Genomic DNA, 17,751 nt, shown 5'->3' on the forward strand with positions numbered 1-17,751 from the left:
CCCCCCATACACGAGCCCCACATGCTCAATAAGTGATGAGGGCCAGAGTCTAGACTATTAATAGGTTTTTAAGCATACCTGTGGCCCTTAATTGAGTTTATACTGCATTTCTTGTACAGGGCATGTTACAGTAGCAAAGTATTATTTTTATTCGTAATTTTCCTAAAGTATCTGCTTATTATGTGCTTTAATTATTTGATTGATCACGTTATATACCATTGCTGCAAAGGTAATTAAGCATCAAATAAAATAGATATATTTCTATGATTATACTATTTTCCACTGACAGCATTTCATATTTATATAAGAAGCATTTTTACGAGTTCATCATGTTACGTTAGTTTTCTTTTCTTTTTTATGATTAAAATGTGTCATTATTTTTGTTTGAAAGAAAGCGAAATTCAACTGGGGCCCAGAGACCGTGGGGATGATTCATGGCTCCTTCTTCTGGGGCTACATAGTTACTCAGATTCCAGGAGGATATATCTCCTCAAGACTGGCTGCAAACAGGTAACTGCACACAACACTTTTTGGGAAATAAACCACGAATAAATATTGCGGGTGGGGGGTATGAGGAAATAGATTTCTAAGCATCTGTCCCCCTGTTGTGGATATGTTCCTATTTTTAATTTCTTATGGAAATGTAGGTGTACTGTTTGGATGTTGGTCTGATGGTTTAAAGAGAGGAGCATGACCTTACAGCAGAGAAACCAGGGATTTGGCTGATGCCCACCAGGCGTGCCTCCTCGTGTTAATGAGCTCCCATGAGACCACCATGTCTAATCCTTTATGTTGAGAGGCATGGCAACCACACCAGCCAAAGCACTGTGTGAAATGCAGTTCTAAGTAATGATTGTTGTATGATTATAATGGCCATACTGCCTCTTTATCACATTATTTTACTGACAACTGATTATTCAGCCACAATTAGACAAAGGGAACCCAACAAATGTGCAATGTGCCATTTGAAAATTCTATAAACACAAGAGTAATGCTATAAAAATCAACCAAAGTAGGATAAGGCCGCAGTATAAGGCCTTGTACATCTACAGTATTTGATTGCTAAGTTTCTCACGAGGGAAATGGAGCCCGAAGAAGATGCAAATCTTTCAAGAGCTTCATCATGCCAAGTCAGCTGAGCCCCCCTTCTGCTGCAAACACCTTCTGTGCTCACTCCCTGGAAACTCAATGTCTGCCTGTGTGTGTGTGTGTGTGTGTGTCTGTGTGTGTGTGTGCGTGTGTGTCTGTGTGTGACATCCATTAGGATTGATGTATCTTCCTTATCAGTGTTTATTGTTCCAATATGTGCAGTATTATGCAGTTAACTGAACACTGTGTGGATATGTTATTGCGTATCTAATGTTTTAATGTCTTTGAAGTGCTTCAATCAATATTGCCGCCATGTTGTATCATGCTTGAATAAGATTATCTTATTTTAATGATATTCTGGCAAATAATTCCAATACACTGCTTACCCAGAGTTTTCGGTGCTGCCATCGTGCTGACATCCATCCTGAACATGTTCATTCCCTCTGCCGCCCGGACGCACTATGGATGTGTCATCTTTGTGAGGATATTACAAGGGTTGGTGGAGGTACGGATGCACAGTTTGCACATCAGATCCTGACCTTTAAAAGACAACAACAAATGATGCCTCATTATCAAGCTGCGAGCTAAACTAAACCCCTAATGAAATTGTCTTGACTTTCTGCATTTGACCATGTTGTACAGTTTGACCATCCTCCTTTTCATACTGAACTCTCTGGCTTTCTATTCGAATTTGCACTAGAACATGAGACCCATAATGGAGAGCTTCCATTCAATATACTGTACACAATTGTCAGATCAGTACAGCAAACAGCATTAACCTCTGAATAGCGGGGTTTATTGATGTTGGTTTCCCTGGCCAAAACAGCTCCATGTTCACATAGAAACATCTAGAACAAAAGAGATAAAAACCACTTGATGTGGGAGGCTCCCACAGCTCAACAGAAAAGAAAAGATTTCAGAGAGAGATGCTATTATCAGACTGAAGGTCATCCTCCTTTGTGATTTTATGTTTTGCTGCACGCTGTCGTTTCAATGGCAGCTCATGAGTGTTTAGAGAGCGGGCCGCCTGTGTTCAGCACCCATCGACTTATTACTGCAAATTAAACATTAGCATTTCAGGGTGTCTCCCACTGCAAGCCCCAGCAATTTGTGTCTATCAATGGTTGATTGTATGCCACTTAGTGTGTAATGAAGATTTAATGGGAGCAAATTCAGTTTTTTTTTCATGAAGTGGGCAGCCCGACTCTGCTCTGACTCACACCTAACCCATTAGTCTCTATTAGAAAGGTTAGGTACAATGCACGTCCGTTTGTTTGTTATTAACTGCAATTTGTCTTGCATGTCTTTGGCAAAAGCAAACAGACAGCATTAATCAGTTACATTGCGTAAATTCTATCAACTTAAAGTGTAAAAATAGATGTAAAATAATTAAGAAAATTAAGAAAAACACAATAAAGGGAAATGATCCTTGTGTGTTCAGACTGTGACTGTAACGTCATTTGTTTCCGTGCAGGGAGTGACTTATCCAGCCTGCCACGGGATCTGGAGTAAATGGGCTCCACCGCTGGAAAGAAGTCGTCTGGCAACCATCTCCTTCTGTGGTACATAATCTACACATACTCATTTTTCTGTGATTGGCTCATTAGTGTCATAGAGACTTATCATCACATGACTTCAAACACTGTAATGCAAGTTTAGAATAACAAAATACTGCTACTCAAATGTGCGTGTAAGCGTGTATTGAACACACTGGAACTCTCTGAATAAGCAGGATGGATTCTGCCCGGTCATAATATTTTGTCTTGTTCAGGATCATATGCTGGTGCAGTGATAGCTATGCCTCTGGCTGGGATCCTGGTCCAGTACACTGGATGGCCCTCTGTCTTCTATTTGTATGGTGAGTTTCACTGTATTAACACCTTAAAGTGAGACTATGCAACTTTTCAAAAAAGAAACAACAGAAGCTCTCTCTTACAAATGAAAAGTTGAATTCATAAGCTCTAACCTGCACCTTTGCTCAATTAAATACACTCAGGAGTTTTACTGCTACAGCAATTGCTATGGCTACACCATTCTATCAATTCTAAATATATTGTGCGTCATTTTATACACATTTACCCTAAATGTAGTCTGACATATTTGATATCTTTAACAAATGTTGGGATCTCCACTAGAATTTAAAATACAGTTCTGTGGGTCTGAGCAACGGTTAACTGCACAGCATGAGTTTGCGATGACTGGCATGGTCATCTCTCTCATGATCTGTTCAGGATGCTTTGGGATATTTTGGTACATGTTCTGGGTCTTGGTGTCCTATGAGAGCCCAGCGGAACACCCGAGCATCACAGACGAGGAGCGGCGTTACATTGAGGAGAGCATCGGTGAAAGTGCTCAGCTGATGGGCGCAATGGAAGTGAGTTCTTAATCTGTATCCATTGATCTGTAACACCATGCCAAGTGCTGTACATCCAGCTGATTCTCTGTTTGTTTTTAACAGAAATACAAGACCCCCTGGAGGAAATTTTTCACCTCCATGCCTGTCTATGCAATCATCGTGGCCAACTTCTGCAGGAGCTGGACCTTTTATCTGCTTCTCATTAGCCAGCCCGCATACTTTGAAGAGGTGTTTGGCTTTGAAATCAGCAAGGTAAATAAACCCAATAATGCCTGGTGTCAACGTTATGTAATCTAATGCTGAAGATTACAAGATAAGATTTCTCAGATATTAGACTATTAGATGATACTTTATTCTTCCCACAGTGGGGAAATTCCCTTGTTGCAGTAGCATTTTCTACAACATGATTAAAACAAATAAACAAGTAAACACACAAGAAAAACAGGCAAACAATAGACAATGTGCAGAAAGTAGATTGAAGTAAAGTGGCGTCAAATAAAGGTATTGTAAAGTAAAGTGCAGTTGCCATAGTACAAGAAAACAATATTGCAGTGTAAGTAAGTGACGTTAAAATTCAATTGAATATGTAATTAAAGTAATAATGCAAAGGTAGGTAACCGTAATATAAGTTATATTCACCTGTGACCATAAATAATACTGAAAAAGTAAGTACTTGTAAAGGAAAAATAGAAATACAGATGATAAAGATATACAGAGAGTGTGTGGAGTAAATGAAAGAAAAACAGGGACAGAAACTACATTATCAGGTACTGAAGGTGTAGAGTCTGACAGCGGCCGGGATGAATGACCTCTCCTTCTCACACTGTGGGTATATCAGTCTGCTGCTGGAGGAGCTGCTCATGAATTGCAGATTAAGTACCTTCTCAGTATCACTCAATTGATCTGTCCTATTAGGTGCTGAAAAGTATAACAATGCTGTTGTTCATAATTTTGGAATTTTAAATTTATCATTGTGCTTAAAAAAATGTAAATTTTAATTTGATAAAAGATCAACTCTCAATATTAAAGCAAGAATAATTCATATTTTTTATAATTACAATGCATGGAAGGAAAATGTGAAAATGTGACAATGTGAAAGGGGTTGCTCGTAGTGACGGCGCAGAGAATTAATTCTGGAATCTGCAGCTCCTCGGCTTTATGGAGCTTCATAGTGAGCGTTAGCTCATTGTTTAGCTGTCCGGACCGCAACTTTACTGTTTTGGTTTACTCTCACAGCTCTCATGGCGTTGTTTTGTTTTTACCGTGTGGCATTAGCACTTTTACATAAGTAAAGGATCTGAATACTTCTTCCATCACTGGTTGGTGGAGACCAAAAACCGAGCTATAAGAGAGTGACTCATGTACACAGTATACGGAGTGCATGTAGTAAAGTGCTTGAGCTTTTACAGTTTAAATGATTTACCTTGACTTATTAGTGAATACATTTATGTTGACTTGACTTGAAAACGGAATGTGGGAATTATTACATCATTTTTTAAGTTGAGTCACGGTTAAAATTATTTTAGTGAGCCCTTTCACAAAATATTAAGTGGAATGATCTTACTTCTTTAGGAATCTTTCACTTAGGTTTAGGAAATAGATTTAAACAAAGATTTTGAAGCAAATTGTGTTATTTATACAATAATTGCCTCTGAAAGTGATGTAGTTTGATATTTTTGGTATTTTTCTGATCCTGCTGTCCATGAATGAAGGTGTCAGACATAAGCTTCCATTTCATCTTAACATTTCATAATCTTTACCCTCGTGAAGCATGAATCAAGATGGTTTGGCAGGTGTAATTCAGCTTCAGGATGTGCTGCTCTGATTACTGTGGGTGAATTATTGCTCCGATGCGATGCTGCAGTCAGAGGTTGAAACAGACAACAACTGGGTCTGAGAATAGAAGAGGAATCACTTTTGCTTTGACCGTTTTTTTGAGGCTGTCACTTTTGATTTAGACGAGTGTTTTGATGGTTTCTCAGGTTGGTGTAGTGTCAGCGCTCCCTCACTTGGTCATGACCATCATCGTGCCGTTAGGAGGCCAGTTAGCAGACTATCTGCGGACCCACAACATCATGTCCACCACTATGGTCCGGAAAATCATGAACTGTGGAGGTGAGACTTTGATAATCCACTCTCTGTTTGTTACCATATTATTACAGAAGTATTCCTCACCAGTTGACTCTCTTCTGGTTGTTTTTAGGGTTCGGTATGGAAGCCACTCTCTTGTTGGTAGTTGGTTTTTCTCACAGTAAGGGGGTGGCCATCTCGTTTTTAGTCCTAGCAGTGGGTTTCAGTGGATTTGCAATATCAGGTAAGTCTCAGACCAATGGATTCTAGTTCAAATTATTTTGTGTTACTCAAAAGAGCACAAAACTCAGAATGTTCACTCTATGTTGCTGTAGGTTTCAATGTCAACCATCTAGACATCGCTCCTCGCTATGCCAGCATCCTCATGGGTATATCCAACGGGGTGGGAACCCTGTCAGGGATGGTCTGCCCTTTAATAGTGGGAGCCATGACAAAGAACAAGGTGAGTAATTTCTATTCATACTGTGATGTGAATGTAAATGCAGATAGGAACATTTTATGTGGAACACTTTGGACCTTTATATGACAGCCGGGGTTAGCTAGTTGCTCCAAATCACATTTGATTGGATAAATGCACTGAATTTAACCGCCCCAACGTTTTAAGGGAAGAGAAAAAAGGCATTTTGATATAAAATACACATATTCGGCATGTCACAAGAGATAAATGAACAATAAACACAGGGACATAGGATTAGGATTAGCACTTTAACACTAAAACTGTTTCATCAGGACGGAGTGTAGTTTGATCATATTTGACACGTGATATTTGATATTCACAGTGGCCTAGCAACCCAACTGTCATCAGATTTTGATTCTAAATCCTTATTGGTATACAGATAGCATGACATCATCTCTCTCCAACAACTTTACCCACTTCAAATTAGTGGGAGAGCATAGAGATAAACACAAAAACAAGAATCTTTCATGGGAAACCAAAGCTTTGTGAACTTTAGCAGAACCCTTAGGAGTCCACTGCTCATGGTAAGAAGTCAGTTAAGAGAACACATTATCAGGGCCTAAAAGAAGTGACTCAGCCTGGCTGCAACTGTTTTCTGTCTCTAGACCCGGGAGGAGTGGCAGTATGTCTTCCTCATTGCTGCCCTGGTGCATTATGGGGGAGTGGTGTTTTATGGGATCTTTGCATCTGGGGAGAAACAGTCATGGGCTGACCCGGAAGAAACCAGCGACGAGAAGTGTGGCTTCATTGATGAGGATGAGCTTGCCGAAGAGACGGGGGACATTACGCAGAGTTACGGCGCGATGGGCGGTCCGGCTAAAAGCTACGGGGCCACTGCACAGCTCAACGGAGGGTGGGTGCAGGACTGGGATAAGACAGAGGAGTATGTACAGGAACCGGCCGGAAAGATGTACGCTGAGCGTGGTTACTCCTAAACCAGACAGTTGTGGAAAGTCTGCTTACAGAAAACAGACTCTCCATTACAGATTGCACAACGTTATCTTAGATGTTTAAATCCATTCTGTGTATTCAAGTAAAATGGTACTAGATTCAAAAAGCCAATGTAAAAAAAAATAGTTAAATGCAATGCAAAACAATCCTCATTAGATTCTCATGTCTCTCATCACATCTAACTGTAGGGCTTCACTATACAGAGAGCAAAGAAAACTGCAGGCCTATGTTGTTGTTAAGCACTCAAACCTCATCAACCTACTTGAACAACATGAGCCAGACAACACTGCAGTTGACCATCATATGGGTCTTTCTCTGAAATACCGCTCTGATTGCACTAAAACTATAAGTATTCTAAAAACAAGATTCTATTCTGTTTCTCAAATGTGTTTTATGTAATGTATATACTGTTTCTGTGAGACTATTGTGGATTTTGGGTCGTTGATCTGTGTTAACATTAATATAAAAGGCCATATTTTTCATGGACAGTACCTTTTCAGGGAGATGTCTGCTTGCAAAAAAAGGTCTCCTCCTGGAGCGAGGCCTATAATACACTATAAGACAAAAACAGCGTGAGTGAAGTTGAACCGTAGAGTTTTAGTGTGTGTTTGTTTGCATGAATTTGCTCAGATCAATGTTTCAGATGCAGTCGCCTCACAGTCATTGATAGTCCTCATTCGGCTCACTGCTTTGTTCTTAGATAAGCGTCTTCTGCCATTTTAAATAATAAACTGAACTTTCATAATCAGGTGCCAGTCATGATGTGAGACAATTCAAAAAAGTTTTGAAGGCGATTGCTCAGAAGACATTGTTTATTGATGTTTGGTGTGCACTGCAATAAATTCTGTGTACCAGCCGCCACCCATCACATTCTGTTTTGTAATGTAACACTGGCTTGCTGTAACTAACTGTAATTGTTTTGGAGTTATGTGATGCTCAACATAAAGGTGTGTGATTTCACAAATTACTAGTGTCTGGAGAATCCAGCTTTAGTGCTCATGATGCAGAACACCGTTTGCATTTTGTGAGTGAGGAATGCAGTAATGTATGTGAACAACCAGGTCGTTTTGATCTCTTGGTGTTTCTTGGTTGTTCTCATTGTCACCAAAACTACTTTGTTGACACTTTGATATTGTCACGTTTGAGTGGACCACATGAAATAATAGATGGCTCTTTCACCACTTTATTTGCCATTTGAACACTTTCTTCATTCGCTGTATGAAATTTGCAAGGATGTTTAAAAATATATAAATATTTAAGAATGTTTAATATGACCAAAAGATGCTATTACGGCTCTGTGCCTGAAGTTTATGTAAACAGATAGATGTGATTTTATGGCTTCTAATATTGTGTTTAATGAAGAGGTATGTTGATGTCAAAAGTGTTGTAAAAAAAATAGTCATATCGTTTTATAAAAAACCACCAAAAGTCAAGTTTTTGTCGTTCTACCTCATCTTATAATCTTGTGTGTTGATGCGATGTTCTGCAGTGCATTCCGCTGTTTATTTGAAGGTTAGGGGTCCTCAGAGACTGGAGCCAGACTACCTTACCAGTTAACCACCTTCTCCAATCAGTGTTGTGCTTCTCCAATTCTCTCCATGTTTCTCATTAGTAAATCAATGACTGAGGTCTCTGGAGTCCAAGAAGAGATTATTGGACCCTGTAGGTAATCGGTAAGGGCAAAGCAGCAATTTTAACACTATTACTGTAGTTTACATTCCTACAATTCAGGATCATTGTCTGTCTTCCCACAGAGTCCCAACTTCAATATGCAGCGTAGATGAAGAGGTGTCATGTAGGTGCGCAAAAGTGTGATGAACCTATTGAACTAATCTCACACTTCTCTGCATTGCACAGGAAAAGAACTATCAGAGGCATAACTGAAAAAGAAAACGCATTGAGAATGTAATGCGGAATATAACCCTTCCTCCTTAGTGTGTCCTCTACACAGCTGAGGTCAACTGTGTTACATGCAACATCTCCAACTATTGACCCAGCTTCTGCATTAAATTGTGACCAATCAATACTGTTTAACTCTAGAGCATTTGGACTTTTAAAACAAAAAATGCTTTAATGAATCAGAATAAATGATGGTGAGAAGGCTGTGCTACCTTTGTACAGTAGTAGTCATTGTATTTTTCTAGTTATTTGTGTTTCATGTTTGCTAGAAAAACAATGAACAAAGGCATTGAATTAAAATACATAAAATACATCAATGCTCATTATTAGGGGTGGGAAAAATAATTGATTCTTAGATGCATCACAATTCTCCCTAGAACGATTTGATGCTCGATTCTGATAAGTTAAAATAAAATATAAAAAAATATATAAATATATGGATTTTTAATTAAAAGTTACTGTCTCCAGACAAGTACAAATCGGAAAAACAGAGTGACTGAAAGAGGATGGGAGAGTAGACAACAATTTAGAGTTTAGGCAAGAGTGCAGATAGACCCAGAAAATGGCCAAAAGGACAAAAATATTACATTTTGCGTACACACACATGATCCAATAAGACATACATAAAATAATTAGGCAAAACACATATAGGCTGTTCTACTTTATCACATTACATCTGACCACCTCATGTTTCACGTTCTAAGAAGCCAATTATCCACCTTTAAACATGACTGAGCCTCTGACATGGAACATCACTGTGAGAGAAGGTGACTTTCCCAAGCTTGTTTAAGGCTTAAGCATGGAATGGCTGCAAAATAAAAACCTCAGGAGACAAAATATTTCGAATACTGTATATGCCAAAAATGTAAGCTTTGTCTAGTTGCTTTGTCTAGGAAGTGATTAGCAAACTCTGAGTAACAAACTCAGATTTATATGTATATTTTTAAAATCATGCATGGATATGTGCATACAAAAATTGTTGGCCTCTAAATCTGAATGGAATCGAATTGTGAGGGGCCACAAGATTCCCACCCCTACTCATTAGAGTGCAAAGACAGTCAATTTACATTTGAGTCGAATACTTGATGTAAGTGACAATGAGTGCAGCTGCAGAATGAGGTTTTGACTCCTGCTAGAAGCAACCATTATTCATAGATGCAAAAGGCGAATGCAGCTGAAATACTGACTTTACAAGGAGAAACCTGAATGCAACATTAGTTCAATGCAACTTTTTTCTGGGATGACGCCATCCAATGAAATGAGCATTTTATTTTTTGGAATTAAGGATGAGTTTGTTTAGCTTATAATGGTTGCATGACAGTCAGGCCAAGGAAAGTATTAATTTGACCAAAGAAATTATTATGAATATGCATAATTAAGAAAATAGAGGCAGATGTAAATTTTTGCCTGTTACTCTTACCTTAAAAATACATAATCATAGGGCAAAAACAAAGCAAGAATCTGTGGCAAAATAGTATAACATAGAAAATGCAATACGAAACATTTCATATTGAAATCTAGATCACAAATGTACATTGGATGCTGTATGTTGGTTTGCACATATGCATAGAGTGCGCGCAGAACTTTCTTAACTGTAAACGCTATACAGCACACGCCACAGGGAGTTGTGAGAGAACTGATGGAGGTATTATGACTCACAGTTAAATCTGAAGTCAGAAGGGTACAGAGTGAACAAGAAAGATGATATTACCTTGTGTGGCACCTCTGTGCTGCTCTGCAGTGTGTCGAACACGCCGCTCTGGAGGACGACGGACTGTAGCCTATCACTGAGGTAGTAAGTGATTCAGGAAGACATGGCATCCATCAATCCAAATGCACCACTCAGTGCTCCTACATGCAGCTGGAATGGAGAGTCTGGATAAATCAAAGACAATGATTCTAACTGGGCCTTTCAGCCTCTGCAGGTGGTAAGGAGTTATATGGAGCAGATGCAGAATATAAGAGCAGTGCATCATTAGAGGTCTGAGCAGCTTCTTTAAGGTATTCGTTACACATGATCTGGAAGGTTTTCCCACAATCTCAGTAGGCCCGGGTGAATATATGCAGCTCCCTTTTCTCCTGAGAAGAAATGATGGACAGGCACAAAGTTTGTGGGGGTGGGGGTTAAGGGGTTGACCACCAGGTTTATGCACATGATGGACAGTCTGAATCAATTTAATGTGCAGCGGCAGCATTGAGTCTACAGTAGTTCTGCTCTGTGTCGACTGATGCTTTGATCACAGGAAGCCTCTCCATGTCTGAAACACCTCCAGTAGCAGCAGTGGCAGCAATTACAATAAATCTCAAGTTTCTCCACCGGTTATCTGCTTGGCTGAGGAGGGAAACCATTAACGCTAACCACTGCCTGCTTCTTGATGCACATGTTAATTTGACAGAAAACACAATTGTGTCACCGGCGGTGTGGAACATGTTTTCTCATGCCTAACCAGCCGGGGTGGTCATGGCTGTTGCACCGGTGACGTACCTGTTGGTGCGCGCGGTAATTGGACACCATCTGTGTGTCGACATTTCATTCCTAGGTAGGAATGATCTCAGCATTCACCTGCCTCCAATCTCCACCCTCTGTTGTCTTTGCAGCATCTCAGACTTAGTTGTTGTGATGTTCTCTGTGCTGTTTGTGTAATAGCGAGGGCAAGTGAAGGGGGATTGAGTAGTTGTCATTCTGTGGGGCAGGTGCAGTTTGGCTCCTGGGGGACCGTAATAGGATGAGGCCCAGCCAGAATGAGTGTTTGATGACAGGATTGCAATCCTCCCCTGGGACTCTGCCTGGATGCAATTATCCTCCTGATCCCTTCTCAAGTCTACAGTCCAAATTGTACATAGCGATCTCTCCTCACTTTTGGCTGACTGTCATTTAACTTCCAAAAATTATTATTATTATAAATTAATTTAAAATACAACTCCCTCATTATGCAAAAATATCAGGTTATTAGAACCCAACATTTCAAAGCAGTATTGGAGTAATTACTGTTTTATGAGACCCTCCAGTGTGACATTACACTATCTTGGACCAATTGAATTCATAAACGCCTCTTTCTCCTCCCTTAGTTAACTGCTTTATTAGTGAAGAGCTTAAATCATTCTGTCTCACTAGACATGTTATGTGTCTCTGCTCTCCACCCACTGCCACATGTGCAAACTGAATTATTTTATTTTATTTTGCTGTTTCCAAAAGGATTTCTGAAACTTCCCTGCATGAATTTTTAAAAACCTTGTTTTTGCACAAAGTTTTTTGCTTAAGATGCTCAGTTTGGAAAAAAAAAACTCCCTTTTGTGACATGCAAATGGCGTCCACTGTAAAACATCATCTTGTTGAGCTCCCAAAAGCAATACCAACTGTGTGCTATGATTATTTTCATCTGTGCACATATTGGTGTTAGTACTACACCACTAACACAGTACTGATGCCCAGTGATGCCTTTTAAGGGCAACATTTTCACACCTGCCATGTGTGAAGGGAGAATTGCACCTTCCATAATCAGAGGAAGAGAAGGGAGATTGCTACATCCAATTGTTTTATCCTCCACAAATCTGGTTTCCTACAGTTGCATGTGAGGTAATATATCACAGGTCCTTCCAGTCCCCCTCCCCCATTTCACATTACGTTGACAGCTTCATACCCTCCTCTCTACAACATGCTCCGATTAGGCTTGTATCACACACACAGACAAAGGATGAGAGGCTGATAAGATTTTACAAGATATTGTCATTGCTTGCAGTACTTTGCTTTGGAATCTGGATAAATTGACGGAATTTGCAGAAAACATTTATTTTGTTTTAATCTTCTACCTCACAATGAAAAAAGGTATTTGCTAACCACAAAATAGCTGCACTAACAGAACCTCTCTTTAAGGGCAGCATTTAACAATTATTTTTATAATCAATTGTTTAAGTTCTACTTTCTTTTGTTCTTTTTCATTGTATAGTATTCACTGGCTTTACTACAACTCAACCCCTTTCCTCGACAATTTTGTGCGACAATACACAATGTTTCTGGAACCACAGCACCTCACTTGAGAAACTGTTTATATGGGATGTCCTGAAAAGGATGATGCAAACTTCTTTCATCCTGTTCTTCAGACTCAGTAGAAACATTACAATTCCATCCATCTTTCTTTTTTTTTTTTAAAGTTTCACTGCAATAAACCTAAATGAAAACATCCATCCCTCTTGATTGGTGCATGCCTGATGATGGTGGCCACTGATGATCAGCGTCCTGTGAGTGGGACACAGGTGTGCGGAGGGGCCCTCCTGCCTCTGTGATCTGTCACTGAGGCCAGACAAGGGCCAGGCTGGAGCGGCTTAGGCACGTGCCAAGGGAGGGCTCTACACCCCTCCACCCGCTCCTCCACCCCGCCCCTCAGAGGACTCTCTATTTACCCTACCAGATGGGGGCTGGATCTAAATTTTAATGAACGCTATCCTTCAAGAGCCTTTAGAAACAGCAGAACAACAGTCGCCCGGAGCACATCTCACGGCAGTTTGTTGCCCCACGCTGACACCTCAATATTACCCTGGCTAGAATGGAAAACAATGGAAGGATCAGATGTGAGAGCAGGAAATACTGTGCATTTCATTTCTAATATTACATCCTCACTGTTCCAAGAGATTAGCTGCTACTTAAACAGAGTTAAGAGAGGTCTCCAAGCTAACGTTTAAAGTGGGCTGTTGGTAGATATTATGGAGCTGTGTCAACCTCCTGCTGTTTGAAGTGATACTATAAGACAACCCTGTACTTTCACATCACAGGTTAAGAGCAGTTGGCAAATGGATTACACTTTTGACAAAAAAGTGGTAAATAGCTGTTCTATATTAAAGGGGTGGTCTTGATATTTTACTATTTTATATTTAAATAACACAGCTCCAGAAAATTAGTGCTCATTTGGCATAAAAGATTGACAATTATGGGCTTTCCTTTTTTATTATTATCCCGTCAGACATGTATCCTGTATAAATAGAAAATGTGTTTTCATTGTGTATAGGTAGATAAAGGGAGAAGACTAAATTGCAGGCTTCTCATATGGAGTCAGATTCACACATATGAATCATCACCACGGCTGCTAAGTCAACGAAGAAGACTGAGAAATGTCTAAAAGTCAGAAAAAAATGTGTTAGTGTTGAGTCCCAACGGCTAAATGTGCTGCTTGGTAACAGGATGCAAATTATTCGCTGAATAATGTGTTTCTAAATTATTTCATTTATTTTCTCACATTCAGACCTAATGATAAAAATTTAAATTAAAGGAATTTGCATATATATTTATAACCTAGGACATTCATTGTTCGTTTTACTCTAGTCAGATGCATATGTTCTTCACTGGATGGAAATAAATTGGTTGTGTACATGCAGCCCCTTACTCAGTGACCCATGTCTGTCTCAACGTGAATTGCTTTCATGGCGTGTTAAACGAGCCATGGTCGTGTTGGTGTTTCCTTCCGTACGGCGGCCAGGTCTCTAATCCGCTGTCTGCTGGTTATGTCACACACAGCTATTGTGGAAGGTTTGATTGAAGACGCCTGGTCTGACTAACTGATCCCTCGCAGCAGAGCTGCTCTGACACATGGGAGAGGTCTGAAATGTGTGAATTGGCAGTTGAGTCACATGATTGGCATCAAGCCAATAAAAATGTTTAAATTCAGAAGCAGTGCAGCTTTGTGGAGAAGATGCAATACTGACAGATGGTGTGTGAAAATGATTTTAGGTGGGCACAGTTAGAAAACGGTAAAATGGATTACACAATGCTTTTGCTTTCTTTGCTTTTTGTCATTTCTTAATAGTCCCCTATCCTTTTATAAAAATGTCTAGGCCCTTATAAATAAGCAGCTGCAGAGTTATTTTTAAACAGTACATATATATTACATTTGGTATTTATGATGCTTTAAATGAAGAAGACTTGAATCTCCAGAGACCAATTAAAAAAGTGTAAACTATTCAATGCCTGACAATTGCTTAATTTAATTCAGTCAGATCACGTGCTGCTACTGATGACAAGGCAGCATGAGATGGTACCATCTGTCCAAACCAGTCTATGGGCCAAACCTCGTAAACTGTACATTTTTAACAAATATCCAGTTGTTTTAAGATTATTTTTTTTTAAATCCATAATTCCGTTAATACACGGATACATTTTACAAAAATATTTAAGCTATACTGTGAAACAGACAGGGTAGTGCAACATATTTTAAAGGTCCCATGGCATGAAAATGTCACTTTATGCGTTTTTTTTAACATTAATATGCGTTACCCCAGCCTGTCTATGGTCCCCCAGTGGCTAGACATGGTGAGAGGTTTAATCCAAGCCCTGGGTATCCTGCTCGGCATTTGAGAAAATGAAAGCTCGGATGGGCCGATCTGGAATCTTGCTCCTTATGAGGTCGTAAGGGGCAAGGTTACCGCCCCTTTCTCTGCTTTGTCCGCCCAGAGAATTTGGCCCACCCATGACACACATCATGGCTTTCAAACGAGCAAAGTGGCAGTTGGTCAAGGCCACACACCCCTCCTCCTCCTCCTCAATAGCTACAGACTCAGAAATAGCACATACTAAGAAAAGCTCATTGTGGGACCGTCTCTAGTGGCTGTAATTCTGCACCAAGGCTAAATGTTGGGAAAGAGACTTCAGATATGGTAGTAGGGGACCACTAAGGTCTATATAAAAGCATCCAAAGAGCACCATATTGTGAGACCTTTAAGCTTAGTTAAGAATTTTAGAATATTGATACATTTTTAAATCATATTTCCATCCTGTAAATGTATCCAGTATGTTGTGCTTTTGATTTTCATTATATTTCACAAGTAAAAAAAAAAATTGCAACAGAAAGAGTCAAAAATTTAAATAACAAAAGAAAAGAAACTTCTGGGAACGACTGGCTAACATTTAAGAGTTGTGTGCCTTTTATGTGTATTTTGAACAGACAATTTTTGCGATACTAATACTTATGATATCTGAGTTTTGGTTCTGATACCAAAATGCTACTTTTTTTACCCTCCTGTTAGAATATGAATTTGTAGAAAAGAATATGTTTTTCTACAAAACCGTTTTATTTTTCATTTAACAAAATAAATTCTTAATTGTTATCTAATCCAAGCAGCAGCACAACAAGTTTGCCCAATCAAAATATGTGTATATATACACACACATATATATATACACACATATATATATATATATATATATATATATATATATATATATATATATATATACACACACACACACACACACAAAATTTGTTTATATATCACATTACATTCGGCTACATTTCAGCATGCATCTCCAAAGAAACCACAACACTGACAGTCACTTGTTTAATGCTGACAAAAGGTCTCCCCACACACTCAGACCTCTGACATCAAAGTCCCCATCAGAAACTTTCAAACCATTTAGCTCTTTTTCTACATCCTCCCTCAGAGAGGGACAGGCCTCAAACAAGGTCAGAAAGTGCTCAGTCAATCTCTGGAAGGTTACAGTTCTGTTTGTGATAGTTTGAGCCCATTCACCCTCATTTATGCTGTAGTCCATTTCAGAAGCCCACTTTTTCATCACATCATAGTATCCATCTCTAAATTTCCGGTGTTCTTTGGCCAGGTCTTTAATAAGTGGAGTAGGCAATGCTGAACACATGTGCTGCAGCACATTGTGTTCTTTCTGTAGCCAGTCCAAGAGAAAATCCTGTGAAGCAGTTTGTGCAGCAGAGTTTTTCGTTGTCAGCAGAGCTGCCGTGATGACCAGACAGAATTGTCCTGCTGCTCCTTCACATCCCTGGAGGACAGAGTCTACAATGTGCTCTGTGTGGCAGGCTGCAGTACCTTGGCTCAGCAGAGCACTCAACCTCTCCATCAGCATAACTCCCTGCACTTCAGCATCAGCACCAATAGCTGACAAGTCTGTGTGAGGACTCAGGACTTTACAAGCAGATTTGCATTGAATAATGTGGCTGCAGAAGCCGGTAACATCCTGATACTCAATCTGCTTTGTAGTTTCAAAAAGTATCTTCATGATGGAGATTGGCAGCTCAGGGTTTTTCAACAGCCCAACAAGCAACAAGTGCTGACACCGGGAGATGTCCGAGAAAGAGACTTCTGTGTATCCAGGGAAGACAGCCCGCAAACTTTGATTTGTGAGCTGTAGCTGCTTCTCCATAGTCGTCCGTATGGCAGGGTTGTTGTGAAACCTGGAAAAGAGGTGTTCGCAGTACCGCGCCCAGTGAAAGGCTCTGGACAGCGTTTGTTTATCCCACCGCTCCACCACACCGCTCTGCGCCGCTACGGCCAGAAGCTCCACCGTGCTAGCCAAGTTTTTCAGCACCGCCTCCATGTGGCGCTCTCCGCGTTCAGAGTTCAGCCTCTGAGCGCCGTGGGTGGACGCTCACTGAGGAGGAAAGACACAACTTAGTTTTAATAGTCACCCAAACTGTCTGACGCCGAAAAACTGGGAAACGCTGTTGAGCTAGCTAGCGGGTTAGCAACAGCTTAGCTAACAGTTAGATTCGAATAATAAAAGTCAACGTTAAACATGACTTCCGGTGGCACGTTTCAAAACAAAATCCGTTTTCCAAAAGCCATAGACTTTACCAAATGGTGTCCAGTCTAGAGTTAACGTTACACACAACAGACAGTATGGTAAAATATTAATGGAATATTTTGTAGGATTTGACATACTTGCTGTTCTATGTTGTACTCACTTGTTTTCTTTAGTCTGGTCCACCCAAGACTGATGGATGCCAGTTTGTGCCGCTGTTACCACTGCGCATGCGTTCTTGAATGTTGCTATTTTCCTTCAAAATAAAAGCCACCGAGTAACTCATAGCAATAATGATAATGATAAAAATAATACTAAATAATAATAATATGCCGAATTAAGCTAAGAAACGAAACACACGTTTTGATT

At 39.9% G+C, this 17,751-nt stretch overlaps 2 protein-coding genes across 3 annotated transcripts in view; one reads left to right on the top strand and one right to left on the bottom strand.

Moving 5' to 3' along the window:
* Positions 1-8,377, top strand: part of LOC117949638 (vesicular glutamate transporter 2.1-like) — a 10,819-nt gene extending 2,442 nt beyond the window's left edge. The window contains exons 3-12 of the mRNA XM_034880099.1: positions 392-510; positions 1,480-1,594; positions 2,564-2,651; positions 2,861-2,947; positions 3,321-3,463; positions 3,548-3,697; positions 5,428-5,560; positions 5,649-5,759; positions 5,851-5,978; positions 6,599-8,377. Coding sequence (XP_034735990.1) covers positions 392-510; positions 1,480-1,594; positions 2,564-2,651; positions 2,861-2,947; positions 3,321-3,463; positions 3,548-3,697; positions 5,428-5,560; positions 5,649-5,759; positions 5,851-5,978; positions 6,599-6,928 — 1,404 coding nt within the window. The 3' untranslated portion in view covers positions 6,929-8,377. The remainder of the gene's footprint in view (positions 1-391; positions 511-1,479; positions 1,595-2,563; positions 2,652-2,860; positions 2,948-3,320; positions 3,464-3,547; positions 3,698-5,427; positions 5,561-5,648; positions 5,760-5,850; positions 5,979-6,598) is intronic.
* A 7,778-nt stretch (positions 8,378-16,155) lies between these two features.
* fancf (FA complementation group F) lies at positions 16,156-17,621 on the bottom strand. 2 transcript variants are annotated; one of them, XM_034880134.1, is made up of 2 exons: positions 17,546-17,621; positions 16,156-17,232 (listed from the first exon to the last, which is right to left on the bottom strand). In XM_034880134.1, the coding sequence occupies exon 2, from the start codon at positions 17,176-17,178 to the stop codon at positions 16,162-16,164; it is 1,017 nt and encodes a 338-aa protein (XP_034736025.1). In that variant the 5' UTR covers positions 17,179-17,232; positions 17,546-17,621; the 3' UTR covers positions 16,156-16,161. The 2 variants fall into 2 exon arrangements, with proteins under 2 accessions (XP_034736025.1, XP_034736026.1); XM_034880135.1 differs by having other exon boundaries at positions 17,523-17,600.
* Positions 17,622-17,751: the final 130 nt, after the last annotated feature.

The sequence above is a fragment of the Etheostoma cragini genome, chromosome 8 (assembly GCF_013103735.1).
Source record: "Etheostoma cragini isolate CJK2018 chromosome 8, CSU_Ecrag_1.0, whole genome shotgun sequence".
Classification (NCBI taxonomy): domain Eukaryota; kingdom Metazoa; phylum Chordata; class Actinopteri; order Perciformes; family Percidae; genus Etheostoma; species Etheostoma cragini.